The 22,951-nt window shown below is 52.0% G+C and overlaps 1 protein-coding gene across 2 annotated transcripts; it reads right to left on the bottom strand.

Moving 5' to 3' along the window:
* Window positions 1-244: 244 nt before the first annotated feature.
* UBA1 (ubiquitin like modifier activating enzyme 1) lies at window positions 245-22,730 on the bottom strand. Of its 2 annotated transcripts, none has more exons than XM_027091339.1 (26): window positions 19,139-19,364; window positions 14,547-14,663; window positions 14,359-14,417; window positions 14,090-14,258; window positions 13,868-14,002; window positions 12,805-12,911; window positions 12,455-12,545; window positions 12,216-12,348; window positions 11,634-11,731; window positions 11,393-11,539; window positions 11,087-11,263; window positions 10,857-10,961; window positions 10,689-10,769; window positions 10,167-10,322; window positions 8,337-8,502; window positions 7,995-8,191; window positions 5,929-5,993; window positions 5,492-5,687; window positions 4,696-4,770; window positions 4,387-4,576; window positions 2,915-3,003; window positions 2,528-2,620; window positions 2,209-2,400; window positions 919-1,020; window positions 714-814; window positions 245-576 (listed from the first exon to the last, which is right to left on the bottom strand). In XM_027091339.1, the coding sequence occupies exons 2-26, from the start codon at window positions 14,661-14,663 to the stop codon at window positions 441-443; spliced, it is 3,177 nt and encodes a 1,058-aa protein (XP_026947140.1). In that variant the 5' UTR covers window positions 19,139-19,364; the 3' UTR covers window positions 245-440. The 2 variants fall into 2 exon arrangements, with proteins under 2 accessions (XP_026947140.1, XP_026947141.1); XM_027091340.1 differs by lacking the exon at window positions 19,139-19,364 and adding an exon at window positions 22,587-22,730 and having other exon boundaries at window positions 247-576.
* Window positions 22,731-22,951: the final 221 nt, after the last annotated feature.

Below are 22,951 nucleotides of genomic sequence, written 5' to 3'. Positions count from 1 at the left end.
GAGAAAGTGAATTTGAACCCACCTCCAGTGAAGTCACAAGGACCTAGGTACCTGCTCTCCACAGCTTCACTACTGCCTCCATTTCTTCCTAAGCAGGAAGGGCAGGAGGAAGACATGACAGTTCCCACATTTTCTCTGCCCAGGAAGCTGGCAGCTGGGGTGAGGCTGAGCCCTTTTGGTTACTATCTGAACCAGACAGCTCCAGAAAGTCCCTTCTTTCCCTGGAACCAGCAGCTATGTCACATCTGGGTTTACAACGCTTTATTAGGATTCAGGTTCCAAACAAGGTAGGAAGCAGCGGCAAGAGGGTTCAGGTAGAGGGACGAAGAGGGAACACCAGGCTTGGGTAGCTGGGCCGATGACAGAGGCCAAATGGGAGCCCTGGGCTGGAAGGGGTCTGGAGAGGGGGCCTGGGGTCAGTCTGTAGGAGAGGATAGGGGTCAGCGGATGGTGTATCGTACATAAGGGACCTCAACGTCCTCGCCACTCTCGTCGTTGCAGCACAGCTCAAGCACCAGGGCCCGCACATGGCGGCCCAGCTTTCGCTTCGACACACGGCTTACGATCTCTGTCATCCTGGGGGCGGGGGAGCAGAGGGTCAGGGAGGCAAAAAGTAAGTGAAGAGGGGCAGGTAGCTGAGGGCAGAGGAGGTGAAGGGCAGTGAGCAGGAGTGGGACAGCTGCCAAGTTGAGGGTCCCCACTACCCAACTCACGGCTGATCCAACCGTTCCTTGAGCTTGGCGGCCGGCATGAAGAAGGAGTAGAGCATAGACACACCCTGGGACAGCATGGTGATCTCCAGCTTATGCTCTGTCTGGAGGAGAAGGGGGAGGACAGCAGTGTCACGGGGGTGGACAGGCCAGCCAGTCACCTGCACACTCCGCCCCCAGTGGGGTGAGAGAGAGAAAGGGGTCTCACCTTGAAGTAGTCAAGGAACTGTTTGAGGGTCATCTCCTCACCATTAGACTGCAGCCCCTGTACCTCAAAGCGATCCCACAATGTCCACTCTTGGTTATAGTACTGTGGGACAAGGAGCAGGCCAATGGGATGGGGGCCACCAGAGGGCGCAGCCCCATCAGTCTCCCCCTCCACTCATGCAGACATGCTAAGTCAGATCACAAGCCTCTTGTGTCCAAAACTTTCTCATGGCTTTTGTCTTGCCTTGAGTAAAGAATGAAACCCTTATGATAACGGAGATAAGGCCTTAAGTCATTGGAATCCTATTCTTTTCTCCTCATTTCCTATCCCCTCATCCTTTCACTCACTCTGTTCTAACGACTTCTTCCTCAAACATCCCAGGCACACTCCTACCTCAATATCCCTGCAGAGACTGGCCCCTCTGTCTGGAATGCCTTCCCAGCAAATCCTTCATGGCCTGTCTCCTCACCTCCTCCAAGTCTGGACTCACGTGTCATCTTCTCCGTAAGGCCACTCCTGATTATCCCACAGCTAAAATCCCAAACCCATCCCTTCACCACCTGGTACTCTCAAGTTCTCCTTATCCTGTTCTTTTTTTGGGGTTCCAAAATCATTTATTGTGTTACTCTATTTCAGGAATATAACCTTAGCACCTGTAAGAGTACCTAGCATGCAGTAGGTGCTCAGTAAATATCTGAGTGAATGACGAAGCAAGCAAAAGCATTTCACATACTAAGCACCCAATAAATTTTGGGTGCTACTATTGTGCAGTTATTAATCATAATCTACTATTCAAATTATCTTTTCTGAGGTCTTCCACAAGCAGAATCAGACCGGTACTTAGCACATAGAAAATACTAAAAAAAAAAAAATATGGGGCTTCCCTGGCGGCGCAGTGGTTGAGAGTCCGCCTGCCAATGCAAGGGACACGGGTTCGTGCCCTGGTCCGGGAGGATCCCACATGCTGCGGAGCGGCTAGGCCTGTGAGCCATGGCCGCTGGGCCTGCGAGCCATGGCCGCTGGGCCTGCGAGCCCGGAGCCTGTGCTCCACAACGGGAGAGGCCACAACAGTGAGAGGCCTGCGTACCGCAAAAAAAAAAAAAAAAAAAATATATATATATATATATATATATATGAGATGAACGAATAAATGAACAAGGGGGTAAACAAAAGGAACAGGTACACACTGACAGAAACCCTCTCCTGGTGACAGGCTATGAAGCAAACTAGAGCCAGCTCTACAGAGCAACACCCACCCACAAATCCACTTCCCCTGATACAGGCCCTCACCTGATGACGGGGTGCTGCAAGGGGTTCGGAGAAGCCAAAGAAAGGCAGGGCCAAATTGAGGAAACCATTCTTATAGGAGTCAAGCTGTCGGTGCCCCTGCACCACCTTGTACAGCTCTAGACACACAAGGCCAACCACGGCTGCTGTGGTCGTGGCAATGGCTGGGATGATCTTTCCTGCAATCAGCTTGCTCTGTGAGGAAGGAAAGGATCAAGGAAGGAAGGTAAGGGTAGAAGAAGCTCATATTCTACAGAAGGGATAGAATGTGGGCAACTGCAGCCTGGGAGGGGGTGAAACGTCAAGTCTAGATTTGCCTCACCTTGTGCCGGTCTGCAGGGGGAATGTCATAGTTCTCTGCCCGGAGGTTGGATGCAGCCACAATGAAATCCATATGGAAGTTGCTGTCATCATCCTTTTATGAGTGAGAGGTTAAGGGAGGAGAGTGGGGAGACAATAAGGAGAGGATCAGGGGAGGAAGAGGATTCCTGGCCTCCGGAGACACAAGTATCCTCCACTGCAATTACCTGCTGGGCTCTCAGATCACAAAGCATGGCTGGGAACATCTATTCGTTCAGGGCCCCATAGTAGGCCTGTGATCCAATCCCACAAAGGCCTGGGGCTGCCTCTAGATCCCCAGAACCTGTTCTGTCCTGCCCATCTGTGCTTAGCCCATCCCCACTGCCTGCCCAGGGCCCCCACCCAGCACCTTCTCGAAGTCAATGGGGTACATCTTGAACCCAGGGAGCTTTTCTGGACTGGGCAGTATGGCCTTGAGCTCCTCCAGACGACTGTCATCTGCAGGGAGAGAGGAACACCGTCAACCCTTTAGACCCCAGGCCAGGGTCTAAGGTAGAAACAGGAGCCCAGGTGGGGCAAAAGGTGTTTAGGTAGATAAAGGATTTGAAAAGGAAAGACATCCTGGGAGGGAGGAGGAGCAATGGGGAGAGAGAGAGCAGGACAACAGAGTACAAACCTGAATAAGACAGGGGACAGGGGGCAGGTATATCAAGAGAGAGGTATCTCTAGAGACTCTAAGGAACTGAAAATGAAGACATTAGGAGAAAGTGGGGATGGACAGATCAGGATGGGAGAGCTGTAGATCTCAGGAAGAATGATGCAGAGAGAGGTGGGGAGACATAAGAGGATACAGGGGAAAAAGGCAGGGGAAGATACATAGAGGGGAAGTTGGGAGAAATATGCAGATGTGGATATTGAGGTTAAGATACTGGGGGAAAAAAAAAAAAAAAGATACTGGGGGAAAGAATATATGAAGAGTGGAGAATAGGGGCATATACAGAGGATGAGATAGGTGAGAAAAAATTTTATACACATGATAGATACATCTTATATATACCCTATATATGCTGTGTATGTGTGTGTGTGTGTGTATATATACACACACACACAAAGTTTATATATATTTTACATAGACCTTGCATATGTTTTATATATATTACACACAGATACATACGTATGCATGTATATGAGGAACAAGATGGAGGAAATACACAGAGAGGAACATGACAGATATATATTTGGGGAGGAAGATGGGGACATGGGAGAAAATAAAAACAGCCACATTCGTTCATTTGTATGTTGTGTATGGCTGCTTTTGTGCTTCAACTGCAGAGGTGATTAACTGCAGACACTATATGGCCTGCAAAGCCTAGAAGAGTCACTGTTTGGCCCTTACCCCTGATATACAGCATGAGCTGGGGGAAAGAGATGGAGAGAGATGGGGAACTGGGGCAGAGATATGGAGAGGGAGATGAGGAAAACTGTGGAGAGCAATACCATGGCAAAGATGCACACAGAGGAACATGGCGGTGGGAAGATGGGGCAGATACCAAGGGAGCAAGACCATTGGCGGAAATCACACCCTCCAGATAAACAGATCAAGAAGAAACAGAGAAAAGTTGTTCTTTCCAAGGGAAACACACACAGAGCAAGAGAAACAAACAGCTAGTTCTCCTGAGGGCCAGGGAGTGGGGAGGAGGAGGCAGGAGGGATAGAATTTAACCCAACCGACCCTCATTTCAGAGCAAGGGAGGCTCAAAGGAAGGTGTGGGGAAGCCTTAGGCCAGGGGTTGCAGAGCAGTGCCAGGGGCAGAGAAAGCTGGACTAGGCAGGGGACAAGTTGGGGTGGTGACTCCTGGCCGACTGGCCAAACATCCTCACCAACAGAGGCATTGGCGCTCTGTAGCTCCTGGTCAGAGACATGGATCTTGACGCCGGACTTGGGGGTAAACTCGGGGACCTGCACAAACTGTAGGAGCGCTGCCACAGCATCTCGGTCCTGAGAGCCTGTCAGCCCATAGGTCTGGGCAAACAGGTTGGCAGCAGCCATCACGTAGTCCAGATGCAGAGGCTAGGAGAAGGCAGGGCCCAGAAGGGTGAGCACGTCCACCCTCACCTGGGGAGTCTCGGCCTCCTTCCCACCCACGCACCCTCCACCTGACCCTAGGAGACCCCAAGGAGGAGACTTACATTGTTGACATCAAAGGTGAGCGGGTGTGGACAGCGTTTGGGCCCAGACCAGAATGGAGCTCCCGAGCTTGTGAGCTAAGGAAGTAGAGAGAATTTTGAGGAGCAGGACCTGAGATTGGAGTCCTCTCTAACAATCCTAACTTCTCACCTTGGCCCTGGATGTGCCCTGACTCACTATTCCTGGCTGGGCACGCGCAGGGGGCTAGAATAGATCATGAACAACCTAGACTGTAGGGTCCTGTAGATGGAAGTGCTGATGCCAGGCTGAATCAAACAGGGGCACCTCACTGAAAAAAAACTCCTGGCACTCACTCTGTGCTAGCCACACAGCCATTTAACAAACTCTTATGAATTGCTAGGCACTGTACTAAGCTAATATTAATAAATCCTCACAAAAACCCTCATGAGGTAGATTACTGTTATCTCTACTGATGAGGAAACTGAAGTACAGAGAGAAGGTATGTGACTTGCCCAAATGAAAATGGAGCTGGGATTTGAACCCCCACTGATTCCTGAGCTCTTAACTCCAAAATCTCTCCACTATGATCCTTACAGTCCTGGGAGGTGGGTGAGTCAGCCCACACCACAGGTAAGGGAAACAGAAGTGAAGTCTCTTGCTCAAAGGAAAGGGGACAGCAAAAACAGGTCGAGTTTAATCATTCGTGTGAGACCCCCATGCTTGGGGCATCTGCCACAGCTGGACTAATGACCGAAAGGAGCCACACGGAGAACGCACAGCAGGCTCCTGTTTCTGGGAAACGCATCCCACCAAATGGACCTGGCAAGTGGGCGTTACCTGGTCGGGAGGGAAGTTGTGCAGCAGCTGCCGGATGTTGTTAGAGTACTGGGTGTGCCAGTGGTGGCAGGCCCAGGCCACACAGTCGGCCCAGGTACATGGCCGCTGCAGCACCAGGCTGCGCTGCACGGCCTCCAGCACCTCCAGGGGTTGGGTGCCCGCCAGCCGCAGGGTCCGCTCCACAAACTTGGGGTCTCTATCAGGAATTGGAGGGGTCAAAAGGGCAGGATTACACAGCGGCCCCAAGCGTGGGCTCCAGGGCAACCCCACTTTCTCCACGGAAAGCTAGTCCTGACCCCCAGTGGAATGAGGCCCCAACATTCACTGACTCACTTGAGAAGTGTGCCTGGTGCTGGGTGTCACACTGGTGAGGAAAGCAGACAGGATGCTCTGGCTGGAGGGCAGTGGGTGGGGTGAGGGGGCATTTGGTTACTTACGTGAGGTACTGGTTGACGTTTTCTGCCGGCTGCTTGAAGAGGCCTTCAAACTCATCTCTAGCCCACTGCAGACAGAGCAAACAGATTACAGGGGGCGATGGTTGACAAAATGGGCTTCTGGAGGCATTAGAAAGACCATCAGTGAACAAATCAAACAGGATGAACAAAGCTGCTCTGGCAGAAGGTAAGCCCCGCAATCACTGTTCCCAACCTTCCCCACTCCACCCGCCCCCAGCACCTCAATTTGAAAAACCAATGAACTTGATCTGGACAGCAGTTACACTAGTGAATGCGTGAAAAAAATTTAGTTCTGTGTACCTTACGTGAGGTATGTCATGCCTCAATAAAAAAGAAATAATTCAGTTACGTGTATTTTTAAATTACATTACATATTTAAAATTACGGTCCTATACAGGCCCTGAGGACTCAGCAGCAAACTGGACAGAGGCTCTGCCCTCTGAGAATTCCTAGAACAGTAAGTGCTGTCACTGGTGAGGGGGTTTGGAGGATATAGATGTCAGAGATCAAAACCAGCTCCGCTACACAGTATCTAGCTTTGCGACTTCAGGGACACACAGTGACACTTAACTCTGTGCCCTCCTTTCCAAAACAGATACTGTAACAGTAGTATGTACCTCACGGGTTGCCAAGTATGTATATATTTAAAGTTTATTTAAAACAGCACCAGATACATAGTGAATGCTAAATGCTTTACAACCCCATAAAGTATATACTGCTGTCACCTCCATTTCATCAAGGCATGGAGAGGCTAAGTCCAAGGTCACTCATGGCCTAGTGAGTCTGTGGTGGGTGCACAAATACAAAGACACCCAGTCTGGAACTGCAGGAGCAGAAGGGAAAGTGATAGAGGGAACTGTTTTTTCCCCCCTCCCTATTTTGTTCCCACCGCCCCATACTTTTACTAAACGTTCTGAATGGTTTGCTCTCAAAGACTGTACTAAGAATCATCTGATAACACAATGGTTATCCTTAGGTTCTGGTCTGTAGGCCTAGGTGCTGGACAACCTAGATATGTTCGCTTTGTAAAAAACTCAGCCAGATAATATGTGCTCTGCTCTGTATTCTGTATGTATATGCATCACGCAAACAAAATCAACCTGGAAAACCAGCTATTAAACCCATTTTGAGCAACAGCAGGGGAAACCTGAATATGGACTGAGTATTAGAGACAAATAAGTAACTAGGAGAGACAGTAAGAATTACCATTAACTTTGTTCAGCATGAAGGTGGTGTTTTGGTTAGACAGGCAGTTCTTACCTGGGGGCAGTTCTCACCTGGGAGAGATCTTGCCCCCAGGGGACATCCAGCAATGTCTGAAGACATTTTTAGTTGCCACAAATGGAAGGGGGTGCTACTGGCATCTAGTGGGTAGGAGCCAGGGATTCTGCTAAACATCCTACAGTGCTCAGGATGCCCCCATGATAAAGAGATATCGGGCCCCAACTGTCACCAGTGCTCAAGTTGAGACCCTGTTATGTGCGAATACATCCTCCCTTCGAAGAAGCAGAGGGAGTGAAGCATTGTGATGGCCACAATATACTTCACCAAAACGAGAAAAAGTCACATGAATCTATGAAGAGAATGTGGCAAAATGTTAACAAATGTTAAATCTAAGAGTATTTGAGTGTTCCCCACACTATTCTCTGTATCTGTCTAAATGCTGAAAAGTTTTCAAAACAAAAGTTAAAAAATGGCTTCCCTGGTGGCACAGTGGTTGAGAGTCCACCTGCCAATGCAGGGGACACGGGTTCGTGCCCCGGTCCGGGAAGATCCCACATGCCGCGGAGCAGCTGGGCCTGTGAGCCACGGCCACTGAGCCTGCGTGTCCAGAGCCTGTGCTCTGCAATGGGAGAGGCCACAACAGTGAGAGGCCCCCGTACCACAAAAAAAAAAAAAAAAAAAGTTTTAAAAAAAAGAATGAATCATTCTAGAAACCAAGGTTGCAATATAGAAAGTAAGAGAGGAAGGTTTAAAGAAAAAGCACAGGGGCCAGTGGCCGCGAGGCCGGGTGCCTGACCCCTGCCCTCTCCCCCCATGCTGATCACCTGCAGGGTGTGCTCGATGGCATTGGGGAAGTTCTTCAGTGTGCAGATGGGGATGGACTTTTCAGGCGGGTCCTGGCTGGAGCTGTATGATTCTGTCAGGAAGGGGATCACCACCTGCACATTGCCCTTGGTGCCCAGTGTGCCTGACTCCAGCAGTGGCTTACGGTAGTACACGCAGCGGCGGTCCATGTACATGCCTGGGGGGCGGGAGGGGTCACAACAAAACGTGAGTGCCAAGAAATGGACATCAGGAGAATGGAAGACAGGCACCTCCAAGATACACACACACACACACACACACGCAAGTTGGCCCCTGACCTCCTCTCCCGCCTCCAAACTCACGGGCATCCACATTATCCAGGGCGTTGGCCACACCATCCAGGTTTTGGAAGAAATCGTCATCATAGATGCGCTCGGTGTCAGGGCCTACACGGTTCTGGTGGCTTGTCACTCGGATGTGCGGATTCATCTGGCGCACAGCTGCAGCAGCTGTGTCAGACTTTAACTTCTGGGGGGGGCACGGGTAGGAATGGGGGAACAGAACTCAGTTATTCATGCATGCACCAGCGAACCTCCACAGAGCTGTCCTCCTGAAGGCTGGCTTATTTAATGCTGGGAAGAACCAAGCCCTGAGTTCAGGAGGCTCCCTGGTTTGGCAGGAGACAGTTCGTGACAGTACCACATGGCTAGGGCTGTGACGGATATGGCAGGGGCTCAGTGAAAAGGGAAGCAGTGCACAGACACAGGCTGGAGACGATAGGCCAGCCACTTGTTCTTCTGCCTACCCAACTTCTATTGTTCTTGCAGTTAACGGCACCCAGGGCTGGGGAACATTCCCCCAAACAAAACAGAATCTTAGCACACAGACAAGGAGGATCCTTTCAAAGTCCAAATCAGGTCACGTCCCTCCTCTGCTGAAAACCCTCCCTTGGCTCCCACCTCCACTGAAGGCAAAATGAGTTGGCCCCCGTTTCCTCTAGCTCATCTCCTATTACCCTCCCACCTCAGGATCTTGGCCTGGAGCACTCTTCCCCAGAAGAAGGGACTCTATTCCCTCATGCCCTCCAAGTCGGCAGAAATGAGCCCTTCCTTAACCACTGTAATCAAAACTGCAAACCGATCTCCCTGGCCTGCCCACTTCCCTCATCTTGTTTTTGTTGTTTCCTCTGCACAGCACTTATGGACGTTAACTATAAACTTCGCTATTGTACTGTGCTGTTTACTGTCTGTCCCCGTCCACTAAAATCTTTGTTTCCTTGGTGTACCTAGAACAGAACTTACTCAATAACTACTTGGTGAATAAATGAATGAACAAAAGGGGAATCGATCCTGGCCAGGCAACAATGACACTGTCCCCTACAGAAGGCTTCCTAACTAGATCACCATATAACCCAGCTTCTATCTGTGCAGAGAAGAGTGAACCTAGCACAAGTACTCTCCTAGGAAAGAGGCCTGCTGGCCAGGTTGGCCCTTGGCTGCAGTCTGGGAACCTGGACTTCTGGAGGGTTCTTGCCATTCAGTACCTGGTAAGGGCTTCTCACTGTGCCTAGACTGCTTAAGCAAACCCTGTGGTTTATGCTGAACTCCTGCTCTCCTTCTGGGAGTCTGGAATTTGGGGACATTACCAGCAGAAGGTGCCTATGTGACCAGACCACAGTAAAAACCCTGGGTACTGTGTCTCTAACGAGCTTCCCTGGTTGGCAACATTTCACGTGCTGTTGCAACTCGCTACTAGGGGAATTACGCATGTCCTGTGCGACTCCACTGGGAGAGGAGTCTTGGAAACTTGTGCCTGGTCTCCCCCAGACTTCACCCCATGAGCCACTTCCCTTTGCTGATTTTGTTACGCATCCTTTTGCCAGAAGAAATCGTTAACTGTGAGTACAACTACATGCTAAGTACTGCTGAGTCCTAGGGGACTAGTGAATCATTGAACTTGGGACCCCCAACACACTGTCCCAACCAGCACTCATAAGAAGTCAAGGAAAAAGAAAAAAAAAAAAAGGAGATAAAAAACGGTAGATTCGATGGAAGGGTACTCAATGTTTGTTGAACGAGTGACAGAGAGAAGGTGAAGGAAAGAAAAAGGTGGTAAAGCCCCTTTTCCAAGAATGAGAACAAAAGAGGAAAACAAGATGACAAAGTCCCACCTCCTACCCCCACCACTCTCACCGTGACGTCCCAGGGCCGGAACAGAAACTGTCTGTTCAGATTTGACTTCTCAATGGTGTCCATGTCTGTGATGACAATTTCTCCGCCCTCCCCACAGCCCAGCCCAATCATGGCAAAGTTCTTGAGCAGTTCACAGCCAATGGCCCCTGCGCCCACCTAGAAGACAGCCAAGAAGAGAGAAAGAGGCTAGTCAGGATGATGCAGGTCAGTGTGAAGTCACTCATCACTCCTCACTCTCACTCCCCTTGAAGATAGCAAGAGAGGGGAGAGGTGGGTCTAGTGCCACATCCTCAAGTGCCAGGGCTATGAGAAATAACCCAGGCATCTGAGGGAGGAGGCACAAGATGGTGGAAACAGAAGGACACACCAGGCTTTCCCTCAAGATAAAAGAAAATGGCAAAAGTCATGCGGTAGAGATATAAGAACCAAAGACCCGCCCTCAGGAGGCAGAAGGAGACCCCTTAAGAGGTAGCCAGAGGCCACAGGAGATGAAGAAAGTGGCTGTCCCAGTGGATCACTCACCAGGAAGTACTTCTGCTTGCCCAACTTCTCTTGCAGGTGTGAGCCAAATACAGCTACCTGCCCATCATAACGGTTCTGGCGCTGAGGAATGCAGAGGGAGAAGGGTCACAGAAAGGCCTCACCAGAAATGCCCCCAATGACATCTCCCCCAGGGCCCCACTCACATACCGGGAGGCACTTGTCCTCCGTGAGGGCCTCTTTGTCCTCGGGGAGACACTCCAGTGCATCAAAGTACAGCCACTGCATGATGGGCATAAACTTCCCGGAGCAAGCCTGGGGATTGGGCAGGACAGGGCAAGTGGTCAGTGGTTAACTGGGGCCTGACACAGAAGGACAAGCGATGGAATCAGGGAGGTGTCTGGCCCAACCCAACCCTGTCCTTCTCCATCTGTGCTGACCTTCATGACCTCCTGGGCAGCTAGACCCCCGATGAAGGCATTTATCGGTGCCAGATCCCCAGCAGCCACATATGCCAGCTTTCGGATGAGGTCCTCATCCAGGCTGTCCTGCTGCACCGCTGGCAGGGCTCGAGCATTCACAGCCCGGGCCAAGGTCACCAGCTCTGTGGCATCCTCCTGGTGGGGCAGAAGGAACCAAGAGCATGCCTGTGAGGCCACTGTGGGGGGTGGGGGGCTAGGTAGAGAGGCACTGTGGGCCTTCGATGCCAAGGTCATCTGCCCTGGCTGGCTCACCCACCTACCCACCTCATTGCGGGGCCGAGGGGGCCGGCCATGCTGAGCACAGAACTGGTGCAGGGCCTGGAACCCAATGTGCAGCTGGGCGGGGTGGGAAAACTTGGCGAAGTCCGTCATCACAAAGTCAGGCTCTGCCAGGGAGGCCAGCAAGGATTTCTGTGGGGGGCGGAGCATCAGAACCAGAAGAGAAGAATGGAGAACATGGAAATGCCTGGCACCACCCCCAGAGCCCACTACTCCCCACACTCACAAAGCTGATCTTCTTGGGTACTTTGACCTGGCTGACGATGCCTCCACGGATATAATCAGAGAAGTTGGAGGTGTCACAGATGCTAAAGGTGTAAGGACCTAGGGTAGACAGGGAAACTGTCAGGCTACCCACCCTTCCTAAAACCCACAACACCCACAAGATGAGGAAAAATCCATCCCTGACCCAGCCCAGACATCAGGAGTAATCGATTCCACTCGAACTTCAGAAACCATCTACCCTCTCGCCCAGCTCAGAGCCCATGGGACCCTGTGTCCCTGACCCCAAGTCTACACTAGAAGACATTCTCTGCTCCCTGTCCGAATCCAGTCAGACATGAGTGGATCCTCTGATCTGCTTTGTTCAAACACCAGAGACCTTTTCCCCCTCAATGTAGATACCAGGCGACTCTTCTAGAAACAGCTCAAACACGAGACAGCACTTCTCCCCCATGTCCCCAGCTCTGGGTGGACACCAGGGGACTCTGTCTCTGGTTCATCTCAGACACCCAGGATGTGTCTCCCCTCACGCAGAGTCCAGGGAAACACCTCCTATCTCCCATGATTCCCCATGGCCCTAGCTCACCCAGGACTTTGATTTCCATGGGCTGACTTCCATTGAGTTCAATCATGCCCTGTACTTCCGAAAAGGAGACAAAGTCGCCACTCTCAAAGCCATGCCGGGCCTCATCCAGACAGGTAACCACACCGGGGTTGTCCTGGTTAAAGGAGGAGTACCTCAGAGGCAGGCCCAGGGTACCGGGAGCAGACAGGAAGGCCTGCCGCCCATCTGCCTGCCAGGACCCCTGAGGCTGCCCTCCTCACCTTGGTGACCATAGAAACCATAGCACTGAGCGGCTGCTCCCCATTGGAATCCGTGAGGATCATTTTCTCTCCAAAGTCACAGAAGAGCTGCCTGTAGAGGGAGGCAACAGGGCTGATGCTCGAGTCCCATGCGCTCAGGGACCCCACGTGTCCCTCAAGATGCAGCAAGTACTTGCTGAGCAAATTCAGCCCATCACTGCTGGGAATCAGATGGCACTCATGCTACATGGGGTGAGGTAAAGACACAACATCCAAAACCCAAGGGGCTGAGGGGGGCTGAGGGCAGTCAGAGGTTGGGGGTCTTTTCCTGGGCATGGCAGGGGTCAGGGGAAAAGGGTGGGGGCACTCACCCAAACAGGCCCCGTGTGTCTGCTACCACCAGCTTGATGCCAAAGCTGTGACAGAACTCACCCACCCGCAGCTGGTCCTCCAGGGGGGTGTTGGTGAGGACCACCACCTGTGGAGAGATGGCAGCTCAGGCGAGGGCCCAGCACCAGGGGAAAGGGGAAAGGGGGAGATGGTGGAGGAAGGCTGGTGCGAGGCCTCAGGGAGTCCTTAAGGCTTTGCTGGTTCAGCTCTCTATCACAAATACAAAGTATCTACCATGTATCAGATTCAGCCCAGGTGAAACTCAGTGAAGAGAAATGTGAATCCCTAAACTATGGCAGGCAAGGTAAAGAGGCAGCTGGGAGGACAGAGTCTGGACAACAGCTGATTCCTTCATTTGCCAACACCCACTGCTGCCTGCCTACAACCCTGCCATGCCCTGCGAGACACAGAAGTAAAACTTCGTCCTCAGCCAAAGTCTGAGCTCACTCCTACCACACCCACTTGCTCCCAATTCTCAGGACAACACCTGCTCAGCCATGATCCTTGGGACTTAGCTCTCTGCCTGAATGCCCACCCATTCCATCAGGGTGAGCTCCCATAGCTACATCAGGGTTCGGCAGCCGTGTCCTGGCTTGCTGGGACACCCCAGGGCACAATCTCAGCTCCCACAGCTCCTCTTTCCAGCCCAGGGTTTTTATTTAATAAAAAACCAGCTGCTATTCTAAGTGCTTAGCCCTCACAAAATCTTTATGAAGTCGGCATTATTACCATTCCCACGTCTACAAACAGACAAAAGGCAGGCACAGGAGACTCAGTGACCTGCCCAAGGTCACACCAGTACAATGAGAGACTTGTGCCAAGGCGGTTTGGCTCCAGTCTGTGCACTATGCTGTCCTGTCTGCTGGCTCACATCTTCCCCCTGAAGAGGCAGGTCCAGCGTCTAAAGCCTGCTCGCATCCCCTAGCTGCAGCCTCAGCATGAAACCTGGCACCCGGGCTAGTCAATTAAATATTGATCATATGAATAAACCAGAGATGGGCTCTGAGAGAACTGGGCAGGAGGTCGGGCGGTGGCCCAAGGTACCTGGAAGCCACTGAGGAAGTCCTCTACGAGGGGTCCAGTATAGGCGCTGACAGGCACGTAGCTGTTGAGCTCAGCCAGGTGGGGCTGGGAAACCTCAGCCCGGTTTTTCCCAATGTCCTCCTCCCGCAGGTAGAACTGCAAAGGGGAATGAGGAAAGAAATGAACTGGCTGTGTAGCCTGGGGGATGGGGTCTCAGCAGAGAAGGGCGATGGGAAGAGGTACCTGTGAGGAGAGGTCGGCCCACTGGGCAGTGCCCTGGTCATGCAGAGTGACAGCCTTGACCCCACCAAGGATGATGTTCTTGGCAATCTCCACGCCCAGGCCCCGCAGGCCTGATACCAGTACGCTGGACGTCTGGAGCCGCTTCATTGCCTCATGGCCTAACACATACCTGCCAGGTTAGGGGGTGTCTCAGGTCAGGGCCAGGCCCTTCTGACCCTATCCACTCAGTGCCCCCTCCCACCTCACAGTCCAACCTCGGCCCCACTTACAGCTGCCGGGAGTAAAGTCCCTCATCTATGTCTGCTTCACTGCCGTTCTTCGCCATTCCCTAGAGATGGAGGGGAAGAACAGGTTCAGGGAGACATGCAGGAGGAGGGGAGGGACAGATGGGACAGCGATACAGAAGACTTTCCCACCCACCACCCCGCCTGCCAGTCTCCAGGAAGAAGACACTCACGTTGGTTGGCACCGAGGGCACTTTGGACAACACGGAGTGGGCAGGGGAACAGTTAGAACCCGGCTTTGGATCAGGCCCGGACACGCAACGTTTCTTGGACAGCGGCGAGCTGGACATCTGGAAGGAAAAAAGAGATCAGAGATGAGCCTAGGGCATGTGGGTGTTCCTGTTGGTTAGTGGTGATTGTGGGGAAAGGGAAGACGTAAGGGCTAATATCCCCATTTTACAGAAGAGGAGACAGGTACAGAGAGGTGAGGTGACTTGCCCAGGGTCACACAGCTGTCAGAGCTAAGATCTGAACCCAGGTGGTCTGGCTTGCAATCCATGCTGCTAACCACTAGGCCATTCGCCTTTCTCCCCAGCCCAGCATAATGAGCGAGAGACTCCAATACTGTGGGGGGAAAGGAGTGACAAGAATGTACTTGTCAGGAAGTCAGAGAAAGGATGTAGCTTCAGGTCAGACCCTGGCACTCCTTGACAGTCATCATTTAACCCCTATGGCCTCGGTTCCCTTGCCTGTAAAACAGGGGTGAGAAGAGCACTTACCTACCCCATGGAGCTGTTGATGTGACGAGATATAACACAGACCAAAAAGCCTGGTACAGAACAGGTAGGCAATAGCAAGCAGCCTTCCTCTCCCTTAACTCTAGTGACAGGGGTTTGAGAGGGAAACGCGGCTTGGACATCCATCAGGGTGGCATGATGGCAGGAGATATTGTGCTGAGAACTCAGTTCCCAGGGGGGCTCACGGAGGAGAGTTTCACAAAATCCAATCTGCTTCCCACCACCCCCAGTTCTGGGAGGGGAAAACACCCAGGGCCAATAAAAGAGGTCGCAGGGAGAGAGAAAACACACACTTCCCAAGCCCTGTCTGAGTGTGGAGTCCCTAAAACAGATCAACAATAATGATAAACGAATATTTATTAGGAGTCCTCCCTGGGCCAAATGTCAAACACAGATCACTTTATGATCTGTGCCTCACTCTGTCCTCAGGGCACCCCTGTGGGGTTTGGACTACTATCAGTAACACTCGCAACTCACACTGGAGGAAAAGAAACTCACTCAGGGAAGTTTGGTGACTTGACCTAGGTTCCCACAAAGAGAGTGGCCAAGCTGGAACCACCCGGGGATCTGCTGACCCTGAGGCCCAGGCTGCTTCCTGATGTTATGGCGTTTCATCCCCTCAACGGTCCTGACCCTGCAAGGAAGGGCCGAATGGCCTTGCCAGACAAATGGAAAAACCTGAGCTCATGAGGACTAGGTCCCAGAGACAGAACAATGCAGGCTGCTGTGGAAGTGAAATTGGTTGGGGGGGGGGACTGGTTCCAGACGCTGGAGACAACAGGACCCCCAATCACTCCCCCCCACCCCCAATGCTCCTCTGAGCCTCTGTTCTCCTACACTGAGCCTTTTCTGACACCCAATCACACCAAGTACCCCCACTGTACCTAAGATTCCATCTTGGCGCTTGTCACATGCTAGCACTAAGCAAGATGACAGGAGCTCTCTACCATCTACCAAGAGCTTACTGCCTGTCAATCTCAGAGTAAAGGGCTTTGTATAATCCTAACAATGCCTATGAACCAGATAACCTTATACCCATGTCACAAGTAAGAAAACAAAGGCTAAGAGAACTCCAGTCACTTGCCCAGTCATGCAGCTGGTGCTGGACTGTTTGCCAATGCCTCCTGGGGGAACAGAGTCAGGACCCAGCTCAGGGCCCAGCCCACAGGGCTAAGAGATGAGGGGTGAGGGAGGGGGACCCAGGAGGCTGGCTAGGTCCAAGTCATCTAGCTGAACTGCTGGGAACGCCAAGAACCAACTTGGGTAGAAGAGGCTTGGTGAGTTAGTAGGGAGACCAAGGCAAATCATATTTTTCCATTTACTGACTTCCTGACGCGTGATAGGTATCTCATTTCCTCTGAGCCCCCCTTTTTTTCCCCCAAAGCAGGGGCAAACAGAAATATCCTCAAAGGGCTGCTAGGGAGGTTAAAAGAGTCAAGGTCTGTGGTCAGAACTCAGAGGCTTAAGGACATAAGCTCCTCCCTGGGCACCTGCAGAGGCCTCCACTACTTAGTTATCGCCTTGCCTTGTCACTGATTTGGTTGTTTGGGACACACCATCTTCCCACTTCCGAAATCAGAGATGATCCAGGGCCAGAGAGATATCTGCTATCTGGACCTTTGACATCTGTACTCCTAATGCTGGCAACAAGGGTCTAAGCAGGTTTTGGTTGATGGTCTGAGAGTGGATTTCAATCGCAGAGATTTGGAACAGGCCAGTCTCAAGGCAAGCAGAAGGGGTCTGGGGCAGAAACCCCAGAGAGGAGCTAAGATCCTCCACCGCCAGCATAAATTCGAAACCTTTCTCTCTCAACACATGCTCAGGCCCCAATTAGAACACATACACTATCAATTGTTCAGCAAAGCTGAACTGAGGCTGAGAGAGTTTCAGAACCTGCCTGAGGTCTCCAATCTGCTGATTTTGAAGCCTGAGCATTGTCTACCACCCAAACCAGAGAAGGAGGTTTGAGGTAGGAGTCCTGGAGCAGGTCTGAGAGAGGGCAGACACAGGGTCAAGTTATCAGGATAGAGAGAAGCTAGGGCACAGGATGCTGGGGCCTGTCAAGCCTCCTAGGAGGGATTAACTGAGAGGTCCCTGGGAATATAAAAGAGTCAGGAGACGGTTGTCTGAGCCCTTGGAGGCTCAGAGGGAGATGGGAAAGGGGATGTTAGAAGCCCTGGGGGGCAGGAGGGGTGGTGCTGGGCAAGGTTGTTAAGACTCATATCTGGGTCCTTGGAAAAGGAGTTTTTACGAAAGGGCCAGGAAGTTGCACCTGAGGCCCCAGCGGCTGCACAGGGAATGGGTGGGGGACTCTGCAGTCCAAGGAGGCTGTGGGAAGACGCTGGGGTCTGGGGGTGGGGGTGTTCTCCATCAGGGGGATGCTGGGGCCCTGGGGGGTCTTCACTGGTGGCAGAGGGAAATCTTTGACCAAAAATAACTGGGACTTGCAGGGAAAAGGTGTCTCTGACATTGATGTCAGAGTCCCAGGAGGCTATGAGGGTGGATGCTGAGGCCCGGGGTGGGGTCGTGGAGGGATTTCTAATGGAGTACAAAGGTCTTGTGTTGATCTCTGATTGGTACGTGCTAGGTACTGCAGCTGCTCTGGAGTGGAAAGGGGAGGCTGAGCCCAGACAGTTCTGGCCCTAAAAACTTCAGTAAGCAGATACTGGCTAGGTCCCCAGGTGGGGTTGAGTTTCTCTGACCAATTATGTGGGACCCCATGGAGGCTCGGAGAGTAGATGCAGAGAAAGGGGTTTCCTACTCTGATGGAGAATTGGACCTGTTGTGGGAAGGGACAACTGACAATGATGTTGGGGTCCTACGAAGCTGAAAGCCTAACTGAGGATGCTGGAATCCTGAAAGGCTCTGAGGGCAGATTCTTAGGCCTGATGTGAGGTTAAGGGGTCTGTGAGAGAAGCTGGAACCCCGGTTGGCTTTTGAAGGCAGAGGCTGAGTGAAGCGTGGGATTTGAGGCAAGACTCTGATGGAAGGGGCTAGGAACCAACAGGGTCTGCAAGGGCAGATGCTGGCAGAGAGATCTCTGATGGGAGGATTATATGTCCAAACAGTTCCTCCCTGGTGTCTGGTCCCCTGGGAGGCTCTGAGGGAAGATACTGGGGGTTATGAGTGTCTGATGGGGGAGATGCTGAGGCCTGCAAGAGGTACTCTCTGAAGAGAATACTGGGACCATAAAAAAGGGTGCATTCTCTTAAAGTAAAGGAAGTCTCTAAGGGCAGATTCTAGGAATTAAAGCAGTCTTTAAAGGTGAGTGCTATGTGGAAACCTCTGAATAGAAATGCTGGCCCGGAGAGGTTTTGGAGGGAAGATGCTGGGCCAAGGTGGGTTGGGAGACCTCTGAGATGTGGGGGAGTGTTCTCTGACATGGAGGCCAAGCGCAAATGGCCTTTCACAGGGTCTAGACTCCTTCAAAGCTGAGGGCAGAGGGTGGGGGGGGAGTGTGTGTGTGTGTGTGTGTGTGTGTGTGTGTGTTGGGGGGGTAGGTTCTGAAGGAAGATGCTAGAAAAGACTCTTTTAGAAATGAAGCCAAATGGACCCTCCCTGAGGTCTGGCCCCTCTTGAAAGCTGCGAGGGCAAATACTGAGGAACTAGGAGTGAATGAAGAGAGATTCTGGGGAAGGTCTTTAATGACATACACTGGTAGGAGGCTTTGACCAGGAATATCGATCCCGTAAGTCTCTACTGCTGATTGGGGGAAGTTCCGGTCTGCGATGCAAGGCTCAGGATGGGGGTCAGGTCACTGACTAGGAATGTTGGCCTGAGTCTCTAAAAGCAGATTCTGGGGGTCTGACTCTAAGGTCAGATTTTGGAGCCCGAGGGACTGGGCTGGTCCCGGATGGGAAATGTCGGCCCCGCCCCAATATCTACCCCCCCCTTCTCTCCAACGATTCCTGCGTCCGAGTCATCACCGCCCGCCCCAACGTCAGCTTAGCCCTGCGCCGACCCAAGACCCTCCAATGCTTCGCGAAGCCCCTGCCCCGGCCAAGGAACTGAGAAAGGCCATTTGTTACCAATGCCGGTTCCCCGGGTCGCGCCGCCGCCAACTCCTCTAGGAGCCGAAGCCAAGCCCGGCCGCCACCCTCCTCCTTCTCCTCCTCCTCCTCCCTGCCGCCTGGGCCGCCTAGAATCGCCGTCGCTGCCTTCTCCTCCTCAGGCCGTAGTGGTTGTGCTCGTCCCCGGGACCTCCTTACCGTCAGCCGCCGCCGACACAAGATGGCGGCCGTTGAGCCCGGGGCCGGAACAAAACCTTGGGCCCCACCCCCAGAAACCCGGATGCAGGCAGGCCGCGCCCGTTTATGAATCATGCATGACGGCCCCTGCCTGTCTGTGACTCCTTCGAAGGCGAATAGCGCCACCTGGTGGTTACTATAGCAGTAACTAGGAAAACAGGTAAAACGACATAGAGGGCACGCCCATGGAAGGTGAATAATGAATACATTGTTACAGCCAGGCTACCATGGAAACCAAGAAAGGACATCAAGTCCACACTTCCTGATCGTGAATTATGCACGAGGCCGGGTGGCTGGTTGACTAACACCCTGCAACCAGAAAGCCAATGTTAAAACATGGAAGTCACACCCCAATGCTCATGAATAATGAATGATCTTGCTGCAGCCTGTAAGCCAAGGAGACCGAGGCCACATCTTATCATGAGTAATGCATGAGGCCCGGTGGGCAAGAACAAAAGAGACAGGTCCGCCCATTACTGCATCTAATACCCAGTAAGCAGGGAAATAGGGCTAACACAGGGAAAACACACTCCCCCAGCTCATGAATAATGAATGGTGATGCTGCAGCAGCCCAACCTGGAAACTCAGAGAGGTCAAGAAAGGTCCCACCCAGTTACTCATGAATTATGCATGAGTCTGAATGGACAGGTACACTCAAGACAGCCCTCTCCAGCAAGTAGGGATTATGGTCCTCCAGGCGAGGCAACTTGGTCACCCCTTCCCGTTCATGAATGATGAAAGGTGCTGAAGAACCACAGGGGAAACCCAAGAGAAGTGCAGCTGCCTCCTCCCTTAACTAACTGCACCGGGGCTGCCTTGGTCCAACCAAATCCAGGTTTACCACATACCGCTGGCAGGTGCCTCAGTTTCTACAACTGTAAAATGGGGATAGTAGTAGAACCCATCTACATCGTAAAGGCAAAATGTGTCACTGTGAAAACCAGAGAATATGAACTACGGAATGAGCTCAGAGCAGTGCTGGCACAGGGCAACGCTAAATTTTTTAAGTATTATATATTAATTTAAAGGTGATATGTAAATATATTTTATATTAATATAAAATTACTTATGGGTGAGGGTGTACCCAGCCACTAGAGAAACCCCCAACTTGGGACATTATCTAAAAAATAGTGCCTTGAAACACCCTTCCAGAATTACACTGGAAAACAGAGTGCTAAGGCCACCAATGTCCATTAAATAGGTAGGAGAGACTACCAGGTCACCAGAGATACGACTGTATACCAAAGCCCCAGGCACACGATAAGCATCCAGTACGATTCTGTCAAATAATAATAATAATAGATCACATTAACTGATCGCCCACTATGTGGTGGTTCCTGTTGTGTGTCCTTTCCATGCACTGCACCACTGGTCTCAGGAATGCAGAGCAGGAAATCGGTTCCTTCTTGTCCTTCAGGTCTCAGCTCAAAGGTGACCTCCTTAGAGAGTTCTTAAACCCTCACAAAAATCATTTCCATCCACCGATGACTAGTTGTGTGACTTGGGACCAGGCACTTCACTTCTCTGGGCCACTGTTTCCCCACCCATAAAATGAGAACAATAGTAAACTACCTTGTGATGAAGCTTAAATGAATAAATATGTAGAAAGGTCTCAGAACAGTGCCTGGCAGGCAGTGCTACATGACTAACAGTAGTAGTAGTACCATTGAATTGGGTGGATGGGAGAGAGACATTATGACATTTGATTAAGACTACAGACTCAGGACTGTAGACTCAGACTCACTGACTGAGTAACCTTAGGCAAATTACTTAGTTTCCCGGTGTCCCAGTTTCCTCATCTATAAGATGGGACAATAATAACCTACCACCTAGAATTGTTGTGGAGATTAAACAGGCTAATAAAGTGCTAAATGAGTGTAAACTAATCTGATCATCATTATGCTCTTACTCATTTTTTCAGGCTCACAGAAAAATTTGCCAAAGATCACACAGCTGGCAAGGATCGATGGGACTTGAATCTAGAGCCTTTGCTGATAATCTGGGATTACTGGGCCGTAAGGAATGAACAATGAGCGAGGCCTCGTCCCTTCGCTGAGACGCAAAATTTAAATCCTGAAACCTCTAAGGGAAAGCTAACAGCGGATCATGCAGATGAAGCCGTAAAAGCTACGCCCCTCATGAATTATGCACAATGCCCCTAGAAAAGCCACAGAAAACTCGGGGTGCTACTCACCTTTACGCTTAATAAATGAGATCTAATTTGCCCGGCAGACTGCAGAACGCCCCTTTCAGCACACCCCTTCAGCACGCTGATCCACCCCCTCGTGAATAATTCATATGCTGACACTTCCAATGGACCAGGTGCGAAAAAGGCAAAAATGGTCTTCCACAGGGCTTCCCTGGTGGCGCGGTGGTTGGGAGTCCACCTGCCGATGCAGGGGACACGGGTTCGTGCCCCGGTCCTGGAGGATCCCACATGCCGCGGAGCGGCTGGGCCCGTGAGCCATGGCCGCTGAGCCTGCGCGTCCGGAGCCTGTGCTCCGCAACGGGAGAGGCCACAGCGGTGAGAGGCCCGCGTACCGCAAAAAAAAAAAAAAAAAAAAAAAAGGTCTTCCACAACAGCCCACCTCCTTATGAATGACGAATAAAGCCACGGTCCATGAAGGCCCCGTGGCACACTGTCCCCTCGGGAAGAACCTAGCACACTAGGTTCCGGTGTTACTTCCACAGCCTGGGCTGGGTGTTCCTGTTCCTAAAAAAACTTGTGGGCCCAGATGTGTCTAGTCTCTCCGCGGTGAGACATCATAACTGAACCAGAGGTCAAAAAGGCCATTCGATAGGTCCACATGCCATGTCGGTCCCAAACGTTCCCACCGTCACCAGAACCTTTCCTGAAACAAGCCCCCCAAAATTCCGCCCTGAGTTCAGGAACCTCAAACTTTGTCTCTACCTTGGGGAAGCACACCAAATCCTGCCTCGTGGACAGAGTATTCATACACGAACCCTAAGGGTCTCCCCAAACATCCCCCTAAACCCTGTCTCCAAGGGGTATAAACCCTGCCTCCGAGGGACGCTCCTTAAAACAGACTCCCAAGTCCCACCCCGGAGTCCCTAAACGCCACTTGCTAAGGGTCCCCTCAAAAACAGCCACCTCTAAATGCCACACCGGGCTCAGAGCCTCTAAATATGCCCATTCGGGGATCCCCGAAATTGAGCCCCCTCCCTCAAATGCTGTCCAGGGGGTTGGGGGTACCGTGCTCCAGCTCACCCCCTACGCCGGGCGGAAGCCTCGCCTTCCTGCTGGAGATGAGCCGAAGCCACGGGGCAACGGAAGAGCGAACCACCTCCGTTGTACAAGAAGAGCCAGAGTTTCCGCGGGGCTCGGAAGCGCGGGGCCTTGGAGGGCCCCCTGTTTGGAACGTACCACAGATGCTTAGCTAGAGGGGCGCGCGCCCTTGCTTCTGCGGCGTCAGGGCCCTTGTCAGACCCAGATACCCCTATGGGTTGTGGTGGTACTTCACGAACGCGCGAGGCATGCTGGGGGTGGTAGTCCGGTCGGGCCGGCGCCTAGTGCACGTGGTGGGCATGAACGCCCAGGGTATGGGAAAATGTAAACCTGGGCTGCGGAGTTCC

The sequence above is a fragment of the Aethalodelphis obliquidens genome, unplaced genomic scaffold (assembly GCF_003676395.1).
Source record: "Aethalodelphis obliquidens isolate GAN/ISIS:26980383/991018 unplaced genomic scaffold, ASM367639v1 scaffold71, whole genome shotgun sequence".
In the NCBI taxonomy this organism is placed as follows: domain Eukaryota; kingdom Metazoa; phylum Chordata; class Mammalia; order Artiodactyla; family Delphinidae; genus Aethalodelphis; species Aethalodelphis obliquidens.
The sequence above is the reverse complement of the archived record's forward strand: the minus strand, read 5'-3'. Positions and strand labels throughout refer to the sequence as shown.

Excerpts from the sequence above, each read along its gene's own strand:
- UBA1 (XM_027091340.1), bottom strand. The coding sequence starts at position 14,663 with ATGTCCAGCTCGCCGCTGTCCAAGAAACGTTGCGTGTCCGGGCCTGAT. Across the intron at positions 12,912-13,867 it reads ACTTCCTCAGTGGCTTCCAG|GTGGTGGTCCTCACCAACAC; the intron begins GTACCTTGGGCC and ends ATCTCTCCACAG. Across the intron at positions 10,770-10,856 it reads CGGAGGACAAGTGCCTCCCG|CGCCAGAACCGTTATGATGG; the intron begins GTATGTGAGTGG and ends TGCATTCCTCAG.